General features: G+C 41.7%; 1 protein-coding gene across 1 annotated transcript in view; it reads right to left on the reverse strand.

Moving 5' to 3' along the window:
* Positions 1 to 1,027: 1,027 nt before the first annotated feature.
* GNAQ (G protein subunit alpha q) overlaps positions 1,028 to 18,531 on the reverse strand; it is a 292,728-nt gene continuing 275,224 nt past the window's right edge. The window contains exons 6-7 of the mRNA XM_022573465.3: positions 12,061 to 12,214; positions 1,028 to 6,283 (exon numbers count right to left, since the gene is read on the reverse strand). Coding sequence (XP_022429173.1) covers positions 6,093 to 6,283; positions 12,061 to 12,214 — 345 coding nt within the window. The 3' untranslated portion in view covers positions 1,028 to 6,092. The remainder of the gene's footprint in view (positions 6,284 to 12,060; positions 12,215 to 18,531) is intronic.

The following is an 18,531-nucleotide window of genomic DNA, read 5'->3' on the forward strand; positions in this document are numbered from 1 at the left end:
GGTGGGGTCAGGCCCCAGCAAGAAGGCCACAGAGTGAGGAGCACTAGGGGGCTACTTAACACCCCGGTTCCTCGGCAGAGAGGCTGTGGGAACTGTCACTCCAGGCCCGTACTAATGACAGTCCCCAGGCACACCATTCCCTTCACAGGAAGATCCAGAGAGAAGGGACACCACCTACTGGAAAGGGTCTCTAAAACGTGCAAGGATAGGAGAGCCTTAAAACTAAGGCTTTTAAGTAAAAATGACACTTTCTTCTCTAAAGTCAATGGACGGAACAGTATTCTGCAAGACACAAAATTCCCTAAGCAGGGGCTGGGCTACCAAGTAAAAGACCTGATCACAAGTAGCAGGAACAGGTCTTGCTTCTGTTACGGTTTCAGGTCCCTATACGTAAGCACAGATTTTCTGGAGAAGCGCTTGCTGCCATCACCCCAACTTCACAAAATTGCTAGAAAAAGAAAAGCTAGTTTTTAGCTGATCTCAAAAGCCTCGATGTTACGTTTCTAAAAATCACAGACTTAAAGGACACCTACGCCAGGTCCTTTTTCCCACGTGGAGTGGACCTTTCATTCCCAGGGCTGAGACAAGAAACTCTAATGAAACCCTCTGCCTGTGAGGCCCCGTGTTCTTTCTCTGAGGAGATGGCCTCAGGGTGAAGACTGGGGCTTGTTGTAAGTCTTTATTGAGCAGCTACTTAAACTTGTTTTGACAGTTGCTTGGAACCTAAATTAGGGCAAGTATTTTTTTTAAAACAAATTTGATAAACACTATCATATGAAAACTTCCACTAAAGAAGTCGGAAATTTCTGATTATATTCAGAAAGGAAAAGGGTTTTTTGTTTTTGTTTTTTTTGGTGGTTTGTTTAAAAACTATTGAACCTACTTTGGGAAATGGACGTGAGTATAAAGTGCTTTAAGGAAGGAAAGATTTATCCCAATACTCCTTATAATAAAAAATAGTCTTGGAGAGGCTTAGGCAACTTCAAGAGAAGGAGAACTCAAGAATGAAGAAAACTGTAGTACAAACTTATGGCCAAAAATACTGTATTTTTAACCAGCAAGATCATCGGGGCATTATTATACAACATTAGGTGTTTTTTTGCAAAACTAGTTCCCATCCCCAAACAATAGACAATACATGCATTTGAATGACATTTTAAGAACAGTAAATATGATTCTTTTAAATACTGCAAGTTAAAAATGTTTTTCTGACAAAACTCCCTAAATACATAGGTCTAGTAAGGGTTTCCAGCATGATGACAGGTGAGGAATCCAGCAAGTTGCATTTAGAGAGTTCTCTGAGGAAAAGAAATCCACCAAAAACATGTGTTTCAGTCGAAGTAACCTGAACAAAGTTACATAGTAATTTTCCATCTTCCTTTTCTAAACTTAAAAATATTCTATTGAAGAATATCTTCTCCCTGTTGTTTTCCTGTCTACCAAAGCTTAAATGGAAGTCAGAATTCCTTTATCCAAGTGAGATCCAATTTTACCCAATAGATGTTTTCATAACATGTAAATGCCACTTACTATTGGGGTGGAATCATATGGGGAAATGGAGGATACATGATAAGGGAGGTAAGAAGGAAATTAGTATTTGAGCACCTACTATGTGCTGGGTGTATAGGCATACTTTGAACAGATGATTCTAGAAGCAACAGGGTTATTGAAGGGCATTGGTAGTTGGGAAGACAGCAGGAAATGGTTATTCTGTGAGAAAAACAAGTGGCAAGTTCAGACTGTGTACTAAGTATCTACGAAACAGCAGGTGTTTGGCTCCAAAGATCTCTAGCTAGTCATATACAACTAAGCCATTTCTTTTCCTAATTTTATGGAATCAAGATGAAATCCCAAAGACATAGTTACCAGGACAGATCTGTTAACGCTACATATGCTGGAAATATGTAGAGATAGATAAACACAATGTTACTTACTAGTTTTAATTTTTGTGTGTGTTTCTAACCAAAGATAACCTTTGGAAGAAAACAGTATACCAAGCACACCTTATCTGTGTCAACTGAGATATTGTCAATTACCAATTAAGTGGTTTTAAACCCTTATTTAATTTTAAGAAGAGCAGCAATATCGTTACAATATTTGGGTACACTTTATTTTTATATGGGTTAACATTCTGCTATATTTCATTCATTCTTTTTGAGAAACTGAAAACAAAGGGAAATTGAGGGTAACTTGATTATTTCCAACCAGTATGTGAGTCTTGCAGTATCTCATTATGCAGCCCTTTCTTCCCATTATTTTTATATATTTTTTGCAAATAGTCATTTTTGACCCCTATCCAGCATAAATAGCTTTTCACTGATTCCTAACTTAAGACAACTAAAATTTACAATCATGTGGCAGTATAAATTTTAAAATTACAGTTCGTACACCTTGACAATCAAGATAGTCTGAAGTACAAAAAGTAAATTGTCCTTTAGCTGAATTACCTTTTTTAAATATTAGACCTGCTAGTTAATCTACAAAAAAATACAAGTTTCGGGTGTTCCTTAAATACCTTTTGTAGATGTCATCTGCTAGTAAACAACATATGCAGGTTTCTAGAAGATTTTTCCCCCCAATCTATTCATGACATTCAACAGAGCTCTTTATATGAAAATGTATTTAAAAACAAACACTTTGAGGGGATTTACTTACTTTTGTTATTTCCCTTTGTTTCAGATATGAGGCACAAACTTCTGAATTTAAGCTCTGTAAGGCATAGTTACAAACCTCCAATTTACAAATAAGGGATTCTTTGTGGGTTGGAACTGCCATGTCACGCAAAAAGGGAAAAATCATCTGTAAACTGGTACACTGCAATGTGTTAAGTGAGTCATGAAACGGCTGCTTGCCTTGGTCTGCTGAAGAAAGGTTTCTGTGTTTTGTGTTTTTGTTTTTCAATAAGACATGCCCAAGTCACCACAAAACTCGCCACAGGCCTCCGTTACTGTTACCGAGAGCATCACAAGAGGGGTCCAGCGGCACACGCTTAGAATGCTTGCAATCACAATAATAATAGAAAGCATGAGTAAACTTCGTTTTTATACAAAACTGAAAAGAATCCCTTCCCACCCCAGACCCTTCAGTAAAACCCCAAAGAAACAAAAAAGAAAATCCTTTAGCTTCGACTGACTAGTGTGGATACAATTCGGTTTCTATGCGTCACTGTAACTAGGGTGATCAATTTTTTCCTTTCTCAAGAGAAGGGATCTTGTCATGCACCCTAAGATGAACAGTGAGACCACAAACCGCAATTCTGCATAGCAATTCCATCCCGATTTCATAAAGACAAATATAACAATCTTTCCCTGTTTTGCTCAGCTTCTTTGAGCTTTGAGATCAGGTTTAATTGACTACATCTACTATAGCTCTATTAAATAGAATATCTTGATTCCCTAAAACTGTAACACTTATGACCTTGTGATGAGGTTTTCTCTATACACACTGTAGGCCTTCAAATGTTGTTGTTTATATTTTTTTTTCTTTTTTTTTTTTCTTTTTTTTTTTCTTTTGCTGCACCAAATTTAAGGTCGCCCTTTCAGGCAAGCAGTGGTCGCTAGCTGTTAAAACATTTCCTTAGTGGATCACAATAGCTTCTAAAACTGCCTTTCTAATAAAGGCCATCAGAGAGGTAATACTAAACTGTGCATATTTGCCAAATAAGAATATGAATTGTATAAAAGCTCATATTCCAATCCTAGGTCAAATGGCAAAAGTTCTACAAAGTTGGTTTCCATGTTTGTATAAAAGCTCCAACTGATTTTTGCTATGAAATTACCTTTGGGTCTTATAATCAGTATACCTCTACTCAGGAATGTGCAAATGATTTTATATAGCACGATGCTAGTACCGCTCCGTACGATAGTAAGGTTTTTTTTTTCTTTTCTAAATGGAAAAAAAAATATCCCTAGTCAGAAATAAACTGACAAATTTACATTCTCCTCTCTTAAAAAAGTAAATAAAATAACATTATTCAAAATGTGAATTAGCTACAAGACACACAATACAATTACATAGATACATATCAATACAGCACATTCAATCTGCCAAAAAATTAATGATTACAAAGCCAGTATGGATGATGCAATATCAAGGGAGAGATGTATGTACAATGATTAGAGCATTCGTAATTGCACTATACCTACAGGCAGTCTGTTTCTTAATTAAATTACAGGTGCTTTCTGAATAAGGAGAAAAAAAAAAACAAGTAACCTGCGTACTTTGAGGCTGGGAGAGTAAAGAATGGGAACATCCCATTACTACTTAGTAACTCTGGTACTCATCTGATAAGCCACTGATTTTCTCCCTCTCCTTTACTGTTCCAAAAGAGTGATGTATATGAAAGTTCAGACTCATGCCAAATAGTACTGTAGTTAAACTGAGACCAGCATCATGGCCTAATTCTAACTTCCCAGCAGGTTTAAAACAGTCATGACTTATGTTCTTAAATTATATTTCAACTCAAACTGCTTGACAGAAGCTCATCAATACATGTGCTGTGTTTTTTGCATTGGTTGAAAAATTGCACATATAGAATTCCAGATCTCTCTCCTACTACGTTCAGTTATATAAATACATGTTCTGTAGAACAGAGAGGTTACTTTTGAGTTTCGGTCCACAAATCTTCCTTAAGTTCAACTCAGCCAGTCACCAGTTTAAGATCCCAAAGATGGTAAACGAGCAGTAACTTCAGATTCTGCAAATTAAAGGTGTCAGAATAGTACTATCAACCAATGTTCTTGGCAGACCTACTTGACCTTAAAGAACACAAAGAGAGTGAAACTGGCTTCAAATGAAGAGAGAAAAGCAGATTTCATGGGGTATCACACAGGACAGCTTTTCCACATTGTCGATTTAGATGCTCAACATGGAATGTGGACACAAAACAATGATTTTAAGGGCAAAGAAAAGGATGGACTATGAGAGTCAAGTTGACAGTGACCAACTGTTTGGCAACTGGTATTTCAGGTTCATTCGCAGCCAAACATTTTAGCCTTCACAGTCTTACTCTCTTACACTTTAAGATACTGGCTTTTAAGTTCTTACTAAAAATTTTTTTTTAAAAGCCAGCTTTGGCAACACATACCCATTAATAAAAGTCATTTTAAAAACTGTGGCCCAAACACTAAGAAAAAAAAAAAGGGAGGAAAAGTTTGAACTGAAGGAAAAAAAAATTAAGAGCAACCTATGAAAAGGATCTGGGTAGCAGCCATTGGAATAATGTAGTGTCTCTTGGCATATATTTTTTGGCATCTGCAGTTTGAAGAAAGCAAGGTGGAAAAAAAAAAGGGAAGGAAAGGAGGAAGGACAGTGGCACATGGCATTTCAAAAGGACGGACTTCTGTGTGTCTTGGCCCTTGCCTTACTGACTTATGTACAGTTCACTGAGCAACCAAGCTATGGCTGAAGGTAGAAATCCAAAAAAAAAAAAAGAAAAAAAAAGACACTTAACCGTTAGATGGGCATCCACTGTCCCGGCCCAAAGTGAGGCAAAACAATGTATTTATATAAAAAAACCTCTACATGTATATCCACAGCAATACATTTAAAACCACAGTATTAATACTTATAATCCTTCAGCAAAAACTACAAACTGTTAAATTAAGCTGATGTTGATGGCTTAAATTGAATGACACTTGTCCTGACTGTATCAGTTGAGAGAAAAACTTGACCAAGAATGGAACTAGGATAAAGGCCATTGTAATGTGGGAAAAATCAGGAGGAAGGGATGGGTTAGGAAAAGGAAAATCAGCTTCATTTTGCTCAATAGAAAAGAAGAGGGGAGAGAGAGAGAGGAAGAAACAGCTCTTTGTGAGTGTATGACTGAGAATCTAAAATACATTGAGTCACAAGGTTTTGCCTAAAAAAAAGAGAGGAAATGTGCTGGGACTGTACTTCAGCATCCTGTTTTTCCTCTGAATAGTTTAAATAAAATCATAATATTTACTACGAACTCTGTGGACACGCTCACACAGAGTCCAGGACGGCAATAAATTAGTATTATGCAAATTGCTTTCCACAGAAATACAGTCCCTCTTGTATAGCTTCAATAGCCCACCAGGGAAGGGAAGGGCAGTGTCAAGGAGGCACAATTAGACCAGATTGTACTCCTTCAGGTTCAATTGGAGGATGGTGTCTTTGACGGCGGCAAAGACAAAGCGGATGTTCTCGGTGTCTGTGGCGCATGTGAAATGGGAGTAGATAATTTTGTCACTGTCTGGATTCAGGTCCACGAACATCTTCAGGATGAATTCTCGAGCTGCCTGGGCATCTCGCTGGGGTCCTGTTGGCCAAGGGAGGAAAGGGACATTGGTCAGCTGATCTGTTAAGGCATTTGCTCAGTCAGTGGTTACTGATGCTCATAAAGACCTCTTCAGTGCAGACTGGATCTGTTACAAGCACCTTCCTCAACACTACTATGTGTAATTGCTCCTCTGTGTCACTTTACCTGCCCATCCATTCATCTCCATCCATCCACAGAATGTGATTAGGTGAAAACAGGCAGACAGCTTGAAGGGCAGGCTAAGTTTAGCTCTGATTCTTTGGGAGATAGGGAGCCACAGCAGAATCTTCAGTAGGGGTGTGATTAGTTTACTTCTGTTGGACTGAGTTAACTGAGCTGGTTTCAGCTGCATAATAAGCATGCGTACAACATAACTGCCTCAGGCTCTCCTGTCAATCTGCCCCTGTGTGTCTCCCCTCCCCCACTCCACGATGGATCATTTTACATTCTCCAGACTGAAATCTCTCTCAGAATACAAAACCTGTTCCTTAAGGTCTGGTCCATCTACAGCTGTCCTCTGTAGCCTCACTTCTGATGTTTCTGAGCAAACCACATTTATGAGAATTCAATTCACTACGTGTGATGATTTAAAAAGCTGGTTTACATTTTCTTACTCTTATCCAGGGTCTCTTATGTGCCAAGCACTGTCTTAGAAGGATTATGGTACATTTACCAGGATATATGAAGAAGTTACTTAATAATTTTGCAACAGATTCTTAGATATGACACCAAAGTCACAGGCAACAAAAGAGAAAACAGATCAATTGGACTTCATCAAAATTAAGAACTTTTGTATATCAAAAGACATCAAGAAAGTAAAAAGACAACCTACACACTCTGCTGTACAGCAGTAATTAACACATTGTAATTCAACTATACTTCAATAAGAAATAAAAAAAAAAGAATGACCAAAAAAAAAAGACAACCTACAGAATGGGAGGAAATATTTGCAAATCACATATCTGCTAAGGGAGTAAATATCCAGAATATACCAAGAACTCCTACGATTCAACAACAAAAAGACAGCCTGATAAAAAGATGGGCAAAGGACTTGAATAAACATTTCTCTCAGGAAGATATATAAATGGCCAATAAGCACATGAAAAGATGCTCAACCTCATTAGGGAATGCAAATCAAAATCGCAATAAGATACCACTTCACATCTACGAGAATGGCTATAATCAAATCAAGTGGAAAATAACAAGTGTCAGCAAGCATGTGGAGGAATCTGAACCCTTGTGCATTGTTGCTGAGAATGTAAAATGGAAAACAGTTTGATGATTCCCCAAAACTCTAAACACAGACTTACCACATGAGCCAGCAATTCCACTCCTAGGTATGTACCCAAAAAGAACTGAAAGCAGGGACTGTAACAGATACTTGTACACCAATTTTCATTGCTGCATTATTCATAATAGCCAAAAGGTGGAAATAACCCAAGGATCCATCAACAGGAATGGATAAACAAAAGGTAGTATATACATACAATTAAATTCTGATAGATGCCACAACATGTATGAACCTTAAACACTTTATCAAGTAAAATAAGCCAGACACAAAATGACAAATATTGTACGATTCCACTTATATGAAGTACCTAGATTAGGCACATTTACAGAGACGGAAAGTAGATTAGAGGTTACCAGAGGCTAGGAGGAGGAGAAAAGGGGAGTTATTGCTTAATGATTACAGAATTTGTTTGGGGTGATGATAAAGTTGTGGGAATAGTGATGGCTGCAAAGCACTGTGAGTGTAATTATAATATCACTGAATTGCATGCTTAAAATGGCAAATTTTACGTTACATATATTTTACCAGAATTAAAAAAATTAACATAACATACCAAAAAGCATAGAATTATACGCTTCAAATGGGTGGATTTTCAATGGTATATGATTATATCTCAATAGAGCATAATAGATCCTAATAAATATATTAATTTAAAACTTGTAAATTAAAAGCAACACTAAAGCACCACCACCACCTATCAAGGATTGAGCACCTTTCTCATACGGGTCTTTGTGGCACTATACACCCGCATTTCTCCCATTTTTTCTAGTTCTGTACCAGGAAAGAAGGTCTTGCGCTATAACCTCCACTCTTCCTCTCTCAGAAGACCCTCTTGGGATCCACAGCTTAGATTTTTTTCTGTCAGTATTGTTATCTACTGGTTGGGACAAAGAAATCTTTGAAATTTCTACCGAGGGCCTGCACATTCTAACAAAATGCACCGTGAGTTTCAGACAGCCAACCTGAAAACTTTTCAAACCAATCTTACTGCAAATAACTTTATATCCAGCATTGCTGGAAACCGGGAGAAAGAGCCATGAAAACGGATCATTCTCATTTGTACAATTTACAAAAGGAATGTTTGAATTTCTAACTTCAGAGCCCAGAATTAAAATTTTTGTCAATGATTAAGAAGGCTGGCATCATAATGAATTAAAAAGTTACACAATTAAAAATATGTAATATATACAATCACTTAATGTCCTAGCTTATTCAATGTACTTACTGTTAATAATTCCATAGCAGTAATAAAAATATTTAAAACCAGGACAAATAGATTGTCAGAACTGGTGCAGCCTCTCATTTTCATAAAAGAACACTATCTTTCTGGCTTATGAATGAATTTTGTACTTATTCTTTTTGAGAAAGAAAGGTCTACTTTTTCTTTTTCTAACTCTAAAGTATATCAGAACAAGACTCAAGTCCACGGAAGAGCACCTGGAACCTGTTACGTTTTTAAGCATAATTTGCTATTTGAATAAACATAAACTACAAAGAAATCCTTTTAGTCATCATAGCAGTAACAGAATTCCATAGTCTCTATGGACAATTTTGCAATTCAAGTCCATGTAGACATGCTAATTTTCCTTCCCGAAGAGAAATACAGAAATGGCATTCATTACAATGAAGACCTTGTAAGTGCAGAAATGTGGAAGTGTGAAATTTAGAATACTATAAACATGTTTATGATAAAAATATCACTGCAGAGTGGGCCTAGAATTTTTTCTGTCTTAGCTCATCTTACAAGGGCTTGAAGTCTCCTGGAATGACAGCTGTGTTTGCTTTATGAATAACAATCAGTGTCTGTCTTTCTTTTTCCACGGCCAAGTTTCCTGTATGCGTTACGGGTATTACTGGGGGAGATGGACAGTAAAAAACATCTTGGGATTTAAAGATATTCACAATGGGGCTCCCCTGGTGGCGCAGTGGTTGAGAGTCCACCTGCCGATGCAGGGGACGCGGATTCGTGCCGCGGAGCGGCTGGGCCCGTGAGCCATGGCCGCTGGGCCTGTGTGTCCGGAGCCTGTGCTCCGCAACGGGAGAGACCACAACAGTGAGAGGTCTGCGTACCGCAAAAAAAAAAAAAAAAAAAAAGATATTCACAACGGGCACATGTTAGAAGGAAGATGCTCACACTCATAGTGATGGGATATCTGGGGAAATTATTGGCCAAAGGAAATGTGTAAAGAGATTAGGAAGACGCTGCACAGAGAGGGGAGAACAGTACTCCTAACACGTGTCGTACTGCAGGAAACCAACCCCGGTGTGCTGAGCTGTGCGTGCTGCCGCCTCATGCACCATGAGCCTCGGTGGGTCTGCTCTGTAGGGCCGTGCTGCCTCTGTCCTCCCGTGTGCAAGCATATCACGAAAACATGCTAGCCTGTAGGCGGGTGCTGCGTCGGGAGGTCGGGGTCATATCCCACCCGTGGACTCTCACCAAGTTCTGAGAAAAACTACAAAGAGCCTCCCTCTCCTTCCAGGTGTGTGAGGCAAGCATGCGTGTTTGGGTGTAAGCCAGATGCTTCGTGCCCATCTTATTCGGGCAGATCTCGTGTTTAAGGAGCCAGCCTGTTGCCGTGGGAGAGAACTAACACAAAGTTACTTCCTTCCAGTTTCCTCAGGAGCACTGAGGACTCCAGGCTCTGGCGCTTGTGATGTGGTGGCAGGCGAGTGGCAAAGTAAAAGGAGGAAAAGAGAATACACTGTCTAGGCTGGGCAAGTATCGTTTTAAAGGAACCTCAAAGCACAAAGGAAAATGTACTTGGACAGAGGATGGGAACACACTGCTACCAAAAACAGTACTATCTCTAATACCTGACAACATCCCCACATGGTAGAGTCGGCAACGCTCAGTCTTATATGTATCTGAGAAGGGAACTTCATTAAACATGCAACGTTCCCCTTCCAAGAGCAGCACCATACCAAACGCATGTGTGATGAAAAGATGAATAAAACTCCATCCTCGATGTGTCTGTGTCTTCGTAGAAAGCTATGAGGCCAAACTGAATATTAGTTTTGAAGCAATTACCATTCTGAGGGAGTCTGCTGAGCTGACATCCATGCCAGATACCCTTTGCTGATAATATACTTTTAAAAAATAGCCCATTCTCTTACTGTTGCACCTCTGTAATAGGTACTTTCGGGTTTGTGCTCTTCTCTGTGCCAGGCACTGTGCTAAGTAACTTACATATGTGATTCTATTCAATTCTCTTTCACTCATGAAGAAACTCAGTGGTTGAATAAACTTGTCCGAGGCACCACAGCTGGTAAGTGGCAGTGCTGGTTTTCTGTGACATTCAAAGCTTGTCCTCTTACCTGCTGTTCATCTAGATCTGGGTTTGGCAAACTTCTCTGTTAAAGGACCAGAGAGGAAATATTTTCGGCTTTGTGGGCCACTTGAGCTCTGTCACAACTACTCAGTTCTGCTGTTGTAGCATAAAAGTGGTCAGACAGTATATAAATGAATGGCTGTTTCAATAAAACTTGATTTATAAAAAGAGGCGGCAGGCCGTAGTTAGCCACTCCTAACCTAGACTTGAGCACGTATGGGGAGATGGGTGTGGACCGTGCATGTAAGTTCTTACAGGGCAGTGGCTGTGACTCTTTCACCTGTTTCAGAGTGGCTGGGTGTGGATGCATTTTGTTACCAATCAATCAACAAGTATTTCTCGGAAGGGGTTGGTTGTCATGCCCGGTCACCCAGGATTTCACAGTCTAGTTGAGGAGGCAAGATTTGTTTATAAGAAGGAAGAAAATAATGCGAAGTGCATACATATGAGTACTGAAGTGGGTGCTACAGACCCTAAGTGCTACAGGAAGAGCTTAAAGGATGGGTGCCATCCCTTAGGATGATGGGGCTTCATGGGGTCATGAAGCCCCCCAAAAGTAAATATTTGCTAAATATTCACCATGTGTCAGGCATCATGCTAAAATGTCACAATATGTTATCTATTATAGTCTATAAAACATAAGTTTGGTCCTAAAGCCCAGAGCAACTAAATGACTTGATCACGGTTCTACAAATAGGAAATATCAGAACTGGGATTTGAATCTGGGTAGATCGACTTCAGACCATGGGCTCTTGACCACAACGTTCTGTTTTCTCTCTAGAGAGAGGCAGAGGCAGACTGTTACCAAACGAAAGGGAAATCAAGAGGGAGCTATAGTGGTTGACACACAATTAGTCAAAACTAGGGGATTGTTCCCTCCTTTGAACAGCAAAAGAAAACAACTTCTTATGTGCTTTGAAATAACTATAGCAGCTTTCAGCATTGTCGGGGTATGAAACATTTCAGGTCGTCGTTAAAAGACGGAACAAACAAGAATTCGTACTCCATCAGTCACAACGTGCAGGCTTCGGGGGCGGGGGGGGGGAGGGGGCAAAGGCAGTGACGGAGCACTGTCCTGTGTCGGCTCAGGCACTGGTCTCGGGAGGCGGGTGGAATGTGTCCCTAGCTACTGGGCGGGCGGAAGAGTGCTGACTTACCATCATATTCTGGGAAGTAGTCAACTAGGTGGGAATACATAATTTTCTCCTCTAGAAGGTCTTTCTTGTTTAAGAACAGAATAACTGAGGAGTTCTGGAACCAGGGATACGTGATAATTGTTCTAAAGAGTGCTTTGCTTTCCTCCATTCGGTTCTGAAAGAAATCATCAGAAAAACAAGGCGTGAATTACATGATGACTCGGTCTGTGAATTGTTTGTTTTGTAAGTCCAACCCGTCTTTGGTATGCATTCAGTTTCTGTGGCCCTGGGCTGGGCTGTAGCAGCTTTTATCAGGATTGACATGCAAAAGACTCGGCAGCTCTTTCCATCAGGCAAACTCTCAGGTTGACAAGCGGAAGAGAATAATAATAATAAACATCTGCTGAAATAACTCTTAAGGTTGAAAGAGAATCATCAAAGGCTGAAGAATCACGCATCTGGCGCACTGTCACAAAAGTCCACTAAGAATTATTCATTCATGGCCAAATGCTTAAGATCTGAATTAAGAACAAAGTACCAGGCTTCACTTTGCATTTCTTAAGCTATGTGTACTTGGGGCTTCACTATTAGTTCTATTTCATAACAATCAAAACAAAGTTACTTAGCGGGCTTCCCTGGTGATGCAGTGGTTAAGAATCCGCCTGCCAATGCAGGGGACACGGGTTCGAGCCCTGGTCCGGGAAGGTCCCACATGCCGCGGAGCAACTAAGCCCGTGCGCCACAACTACTGAGCCTGCGCTCTAGAGCCCGTGAGCCACAACTACTGAAGCCCACGTGCCACAACTACCAAAGCGCACGTGCCTAGAGCCCGTGCTCCGCAACAAGAGAAGCCACCGCAACGAGAAGCCCGCGCACTGCAACGGAGAGTAGCCCCTGCTCGCCGCAACTAGAGAACGCCCCCGTGCAGCAACGAAGACCCAACGCAGCCAAAAATAAATGCTCGCCGCCAACTAGAGAAAGCCCGCGTGCAGCAACAAAGACCCAATGCAGCCAAAAATAAATAACAACCCCCCCCACCAAGTTACTTAATTCTTTGCCCAAAGTGCATCTGTATTCTTAGAATTATTACTACTTACTTTACAAATATATATATTCCCTGATTAGAAAAACACATGGAAAAATATTTTTAGATCACACATTTCCCCTTTATCAGAACACACCTTCTCCCTAAGTTTCACTATAATTTTCATACAGAACCGTGGACATATACATAGTAATTACTTGGAGATACAAATGTAATATTTCTCACTACCTTCAGTGTTGGTGAGAAACTATTCTCACCTGAAACCATCATCAAGCCACCCTTGGTAACGAAACCTCAACGGATTCTCAAGGAATTAGTCAGCCTGGTCTTACAAACAAAGATACTAATCAAAGTTACTCTTGAGACTCACCAGCCAAAAGCTAGAGCGTCTCCTAGTTTAGCCCACATCTATTCACCAGCTTCCTTCTACAGACACACTTGCTTCTAAATCATTCCCATCCTCAGGTCATGGACAAAGGCAGCACATTTGGAGACTCCTCCTTTCCCTGGTGCACGGGCACACTTCTCCCAGGGAACACTCTCCAACCCCCTTAGTTCTACGTGTTATGACCAAGTCTGGGGCAATGGAAAAGCCTGCTGGGGATTGAGCCCACCTCCACTGCTAACCAGGTGGGTCAGTGGTTTAAGCCAGAGCATCCTATTCTCCTGGTACGTGGGCTGATTCAGGGCTGGGCTCTGAATCCAGGCTCACGTCACTTGGAGTACTGCTTCCCTGGTTTATGGTCATCAGCGTAGCCAAGCTGCTCAACCGGTGTAATTAACCCCAGGATTTTTGCTAAGAGCTCTGGAACAGAGAACCCTGCTTTCATCAAGAAAATGGAAGAGGCACTGTATAGCCTCGAGCTTCTAGCAACCATCTTGCAACAGGGAGAAAAAAGAAACCAGGTTTTAACTTCTTGGTCAAACCATGAACTTGGTCAAGGCTGAACGTGGTTATGCCTCTGGATTTTTTGGTAACATGAGCCAATTAAGTACCCTTTAGTTTTTAAGCTAGTTTGAACTGTATTTTTCTGGTTCTTATTATATATAAAATGCTTCTCAGGGAAGGACAAGTATCATATGATATCACTTATATGCAGAACCTAAAAAAAAATGATGCAAACGAACTTATTTACAAAACAGAAACAGACTCACAGTCGTAGAGAACGAATTTACAGTGGGGGGGGGGGCGTGGGAGGAAGGGTGGGACGGAGGACAGATCGGGAGTTTGGGACTGACACGTACACAATGCTACATTTAAAATAGACAACCAACAAAGACCAAACGTATAGCACAGGGAACTCTGCTCAATACTCTGTAACAACCTAAACGGGAAAATAATTTGAAAAAGAATAGATACAGGTATATGTATAACTGAATGACTTTGCTGTACACCTGAAACTAACACAACATTGTTAATCAACTCTACACTAATATAAAATAAAAATTAAAAAAAAGTGCTTCTAAGTGATATACCTGGATCCACCTCACTCTCAATTTCTAAAAGGAAATTGAATGAATGATGTTTGAAGGATGACCATGAAGACTAAGGCTGCAAGCTGCTAACACGTCCTGCTCAGCTTTTGCCTTCCTGATGTAGCATGTGTCCTAAGTTTCACAGGGCAGCATTATGGAGGCCAAGTTCCCTCCTCTGCATTACCCTTTGACTGCTGTTCCAGGAAATCTCGGGGAAACTGAGCTCACCAAGCACAGCTTTCTAGATCCTGAATATGTCTTGCTCTTTTCTAATATAAAGTGTGCCGATTCAAATCAGGTTGAATAGGCCCACTTTTCAAAAGGAGATCTTTACCACATCTGGTAAAGTCGATCGCCACCAACTGAAACTGAGCAGGACCCTGTGGGGCTCCTGGGCATGGAAGCCCTTCTGTGTCCCCCATTTCTTGTTTGTAGGGAAAAGGCTTCAGCCTCCATGACCCTCCCAGAGTTCTAAAGGGCAGGTTCAAACAGCTGCTAATTAGGGAAGGGAGGCGATGCAGAAGACAAGGGAGGAGCAGTCAAGAAGCAATAGTGCAGCCCTGGGGCAGGTCCTGGTTCTTCCTTGTCTCAAGGGGTACCCATAACAATATCTTTGAGCTCTTCTGCAGAACCAAAACCCCCAACAAATGGAAGATGTTAACTACTTGATGAAGCATTCTTCACTCCAGAGAGAAGGTTGCAGTCTGAGAACCCTGAGAACCAGGGAAGCGCATCAGGAGACCACCTGAGGCCAGATTAAAGGAATGCAGGCCCTGCACACACCCCTGAAACACTGCTGCAAAACTCCTCACCAAATCCCCCTGGGTTGGGACACACAGTTTTGAGGGCACGAGCCTGCTGTGTCCCCCTTTGCCTGGCACAGCAATAAAGCTATTCTTTTCTACTTCAGTCAAAACTCTTGTCTCTGAGATTTGATTCGGCACGGGTGCACAGAGACCAAGTTTTTGGCATCACAATCTCTTTGACCTTTACACTTTGCGCCTACCATTGCTTACATAATTAAATACGGATGAAATGTGGGCCCAGTGGAGTGAAAGGTTACTTCATGGCTCAAGGGACAGTGTTTATTTTACTGTACACATTTATCTTTAACATAAATAACACGCATAGCCTTTAAACATAATATTTACCATCTACATGCCTTTTTACTGGTTATCATTACCAGTGGTAAAATTTTAAGCCTGGAAACCATATTCACTGAGAAATAATGTCTTATAGCCTGAGATTTTATAGGATGAAAATTTTAGGACGGAAGGAAAGCAAAGGCTCTAATAAGAACTGAAAGAATTAAAGGATCTAAAGAAGGTTAATTAGATAGTGACATCCCTGATGTGAGAATTAGCATTTTTTTCTTATTTACAGCTACAGAAATTCTACAAAGTCATACTGTGGTCTTCAGAGAAGCCTCCTCTAAAGGGCGGGTATGTACATCTTGGCCTCAACCAGGGAGCCTCCATCAGAAAGACTTATTGTAATTAGCACTCTGCAGAAGGGAAAGGGGCCCTACTGGGGGCTCTACTAGTTGGATTCCTTCAAGGGTTAAGTCGCTAGACCCTGGGTGGAGACAGGGAAAGGGAGAGTGGTCTTGACCTTGAGTCAAAGCACAAGGAGGCGCCTGAAGTCGCTCTGATTAAGTTTCAAATCAGGACTGGAGCCCACAAGCTCCAGAGGGGGCTCTATTGGGAGGGGGTCTCATACCAGGACAACAGCCAGGACAGTGGACTGTGCCCAGCCCCGGGTCCCAGAGATGACTGTCCCTGGCTGCACTGGGCCACCGTGGAGGCATGCCCGCTTACTGGCCTGGTCCAATGCAAGCTTCGCTCGTGTATGCAGTTTGGGGCTGCTCTAGGCTATTTTCCCACTTACCATGTGCTGTGTGGCCTGGGCCTGAGCTTCTCATTCAGGGCAAAGCTAAAGAGCAACAGCTGATCAGCAGCATCGGCACCGCTATGCCTTCAACCACATCTACCGAACTCAATCTTACAGGGGGAGCCCCAGGAATCCACATTTTAACAAGCCCTCCAGGGAAGGGCTTCTGCTATAGGTTTAACTTTGTGAGGCACTGTGCGCTGTAGGTGAGCTTCTCCAAATTAACGTGTGTTATGAAATCACCTGGGGACATGGGTTCTGACCCAGCTTGGGGTGGGACCCAGGAGCCTGCAGTTCTAACAAGCTCCCAAGTGAAGCTGACCTTGCTGACACATGGCACACACTTGGAGGTGGAAGGTGCAGAAAGCGTGCTGAGCTAGGGACAACAACGAGACAGGCAATGCTCTGTCCCACATTCGTGATGAGAAGTTCTAGTCACACATCCAGCCCAGTGCCGGAGTCGTGTGATGAAAATACAACTCTGCTGGCTTCATGCTTTTTGTTTTTCCCAATTAGGATAAGATTCTTACTTTATGCTCTGTAAGTTGTTTTTCACTCCACAGTGAGAATTCCTAATGCCTTTTTTCACCTGATCAAAACCCCCAGACTAAATCCTAAATGGACTAAATGAGATTTTCATGATGCCTTACAAGGTGGTGGATTGTACAGTGCCGGAGGCGGAATCCACTTTGCTCAGTAAAAACTGAAACCTGTGAGGGAGCGGTATGTCCCACAAGACTTGGTGACACTTGCTTTTTACTAATTCTGTAGGGCCTGGAGTTGCAAGTAAGAAAACAAAATAGCAACATGAGACACTGATCTTATCGGTCATATACATGAGGATTTGTTCACCTCTGGAGACAGGTTTAAAAGCCATCTAGGGGTGGTGGTGCTAATCTTACGCTCCTTCTCTTGGGGTTAAAACCAGTTGATGTTAGTAAAGGTTTTACTCTTCAACACAGGGCTCCTTGTTACCCAGGGGGGCCTGCCTATGCCTGAGGCCCAAGGAGGCTCTGTCTTCTTATCAACCCCATCTGCCACTTCTCCCAGACTGAAAGCGTCGCTCCCAATGACGGGTGGCCCGACGCAGGTGAGAAAGCTGGAACAGAGGGAACAGAAATCCGTGGGACTGCCTAGTCTCCCCCCGCTCCACAGACATGGGAAGAGCAAAGGGCCATGCTACCTGAGGACAGGCTGCCAGTGAGTGGGCACCCAGTGGCCTGGGTGGTCTCCATGCAGTCACCCTGCCTCAAGAAAACGTGGCCACAGAAATGTCAGTCTTGGCCAGACCACATGTTTGGGTCCCCCTGAAATACATGTGTTGAAATCCTCACCCCCAATGTGATGGTTTTAAAAGGTGAGGCCATCAGGAGGTGGTTGGGATTAATGCCATGATAAAAGAGACCTCACCCCTTCTGCTATGCGAGGACACAACAAGAAGATGGCCATCGATGAACCAGGAAGCGGATGCTCACCAGACAATGAAACTGCCCAAGCCTTGATCTTGGACTTTCCAGCCTCCAGAACTGTGCGAAATAAATGTCTTTTGTTTATAAGCCACCCCGTCTATGGTATTTTGTTATGGCAGCTCGAACAGACTAAGACGACACTGATCAGGTAAGTCACTCCTCACGCGGGCTGGAACCAGTGAAAAGGTGGAGCACTAAACTCCACCCTGATCGCTGGCCTGGGAAGAAGGGGAGCCTACCTGTTCCCCACTTTGTAATCACGAGAAGAATGGTGGGACCATTCGGTGTCTTCCCTCCCAGGATCATCAAAAAAGGCCCTCTTTAGGCCATCCCTGAGGGGGTCTTACACCTCTAATCCTTAACATCTCAAATTGATTCTCAAGATCTCATACAATTCCAACAGCAAAAAAACACAATTTCTGATTAAAAATTGGGCAGATGACTTGAATAGACATTTTTTCCAAAGAAGATATACAGATGGCTGATAGAAACTACATGAAAAGATGCTCAACATCACTCATCATCAGGGAAATGCAAATCAAAATCACTATATCACCTCACACCTATTAGAATGGCTATCATCAAAAAGCCAACAAATGGGGCTTCCCTGGT

This window comes from Delphinapterus leucas, chromosome 6 (genome assembly GCF_059928025.1).
Source record: "Delphinapterus leucas isolate spDelLeu-1000000601 "Yukka" chromosome 6, BTC_Dleu_Yukka2, whole genome shotgun sequence".
Lineage (NCBI taxonomy): Eukaryota > Metazoa > Chordata > Mammalia > Artiodactyla > Monodontidae > Delphinapterus > Delphinapterus leucas.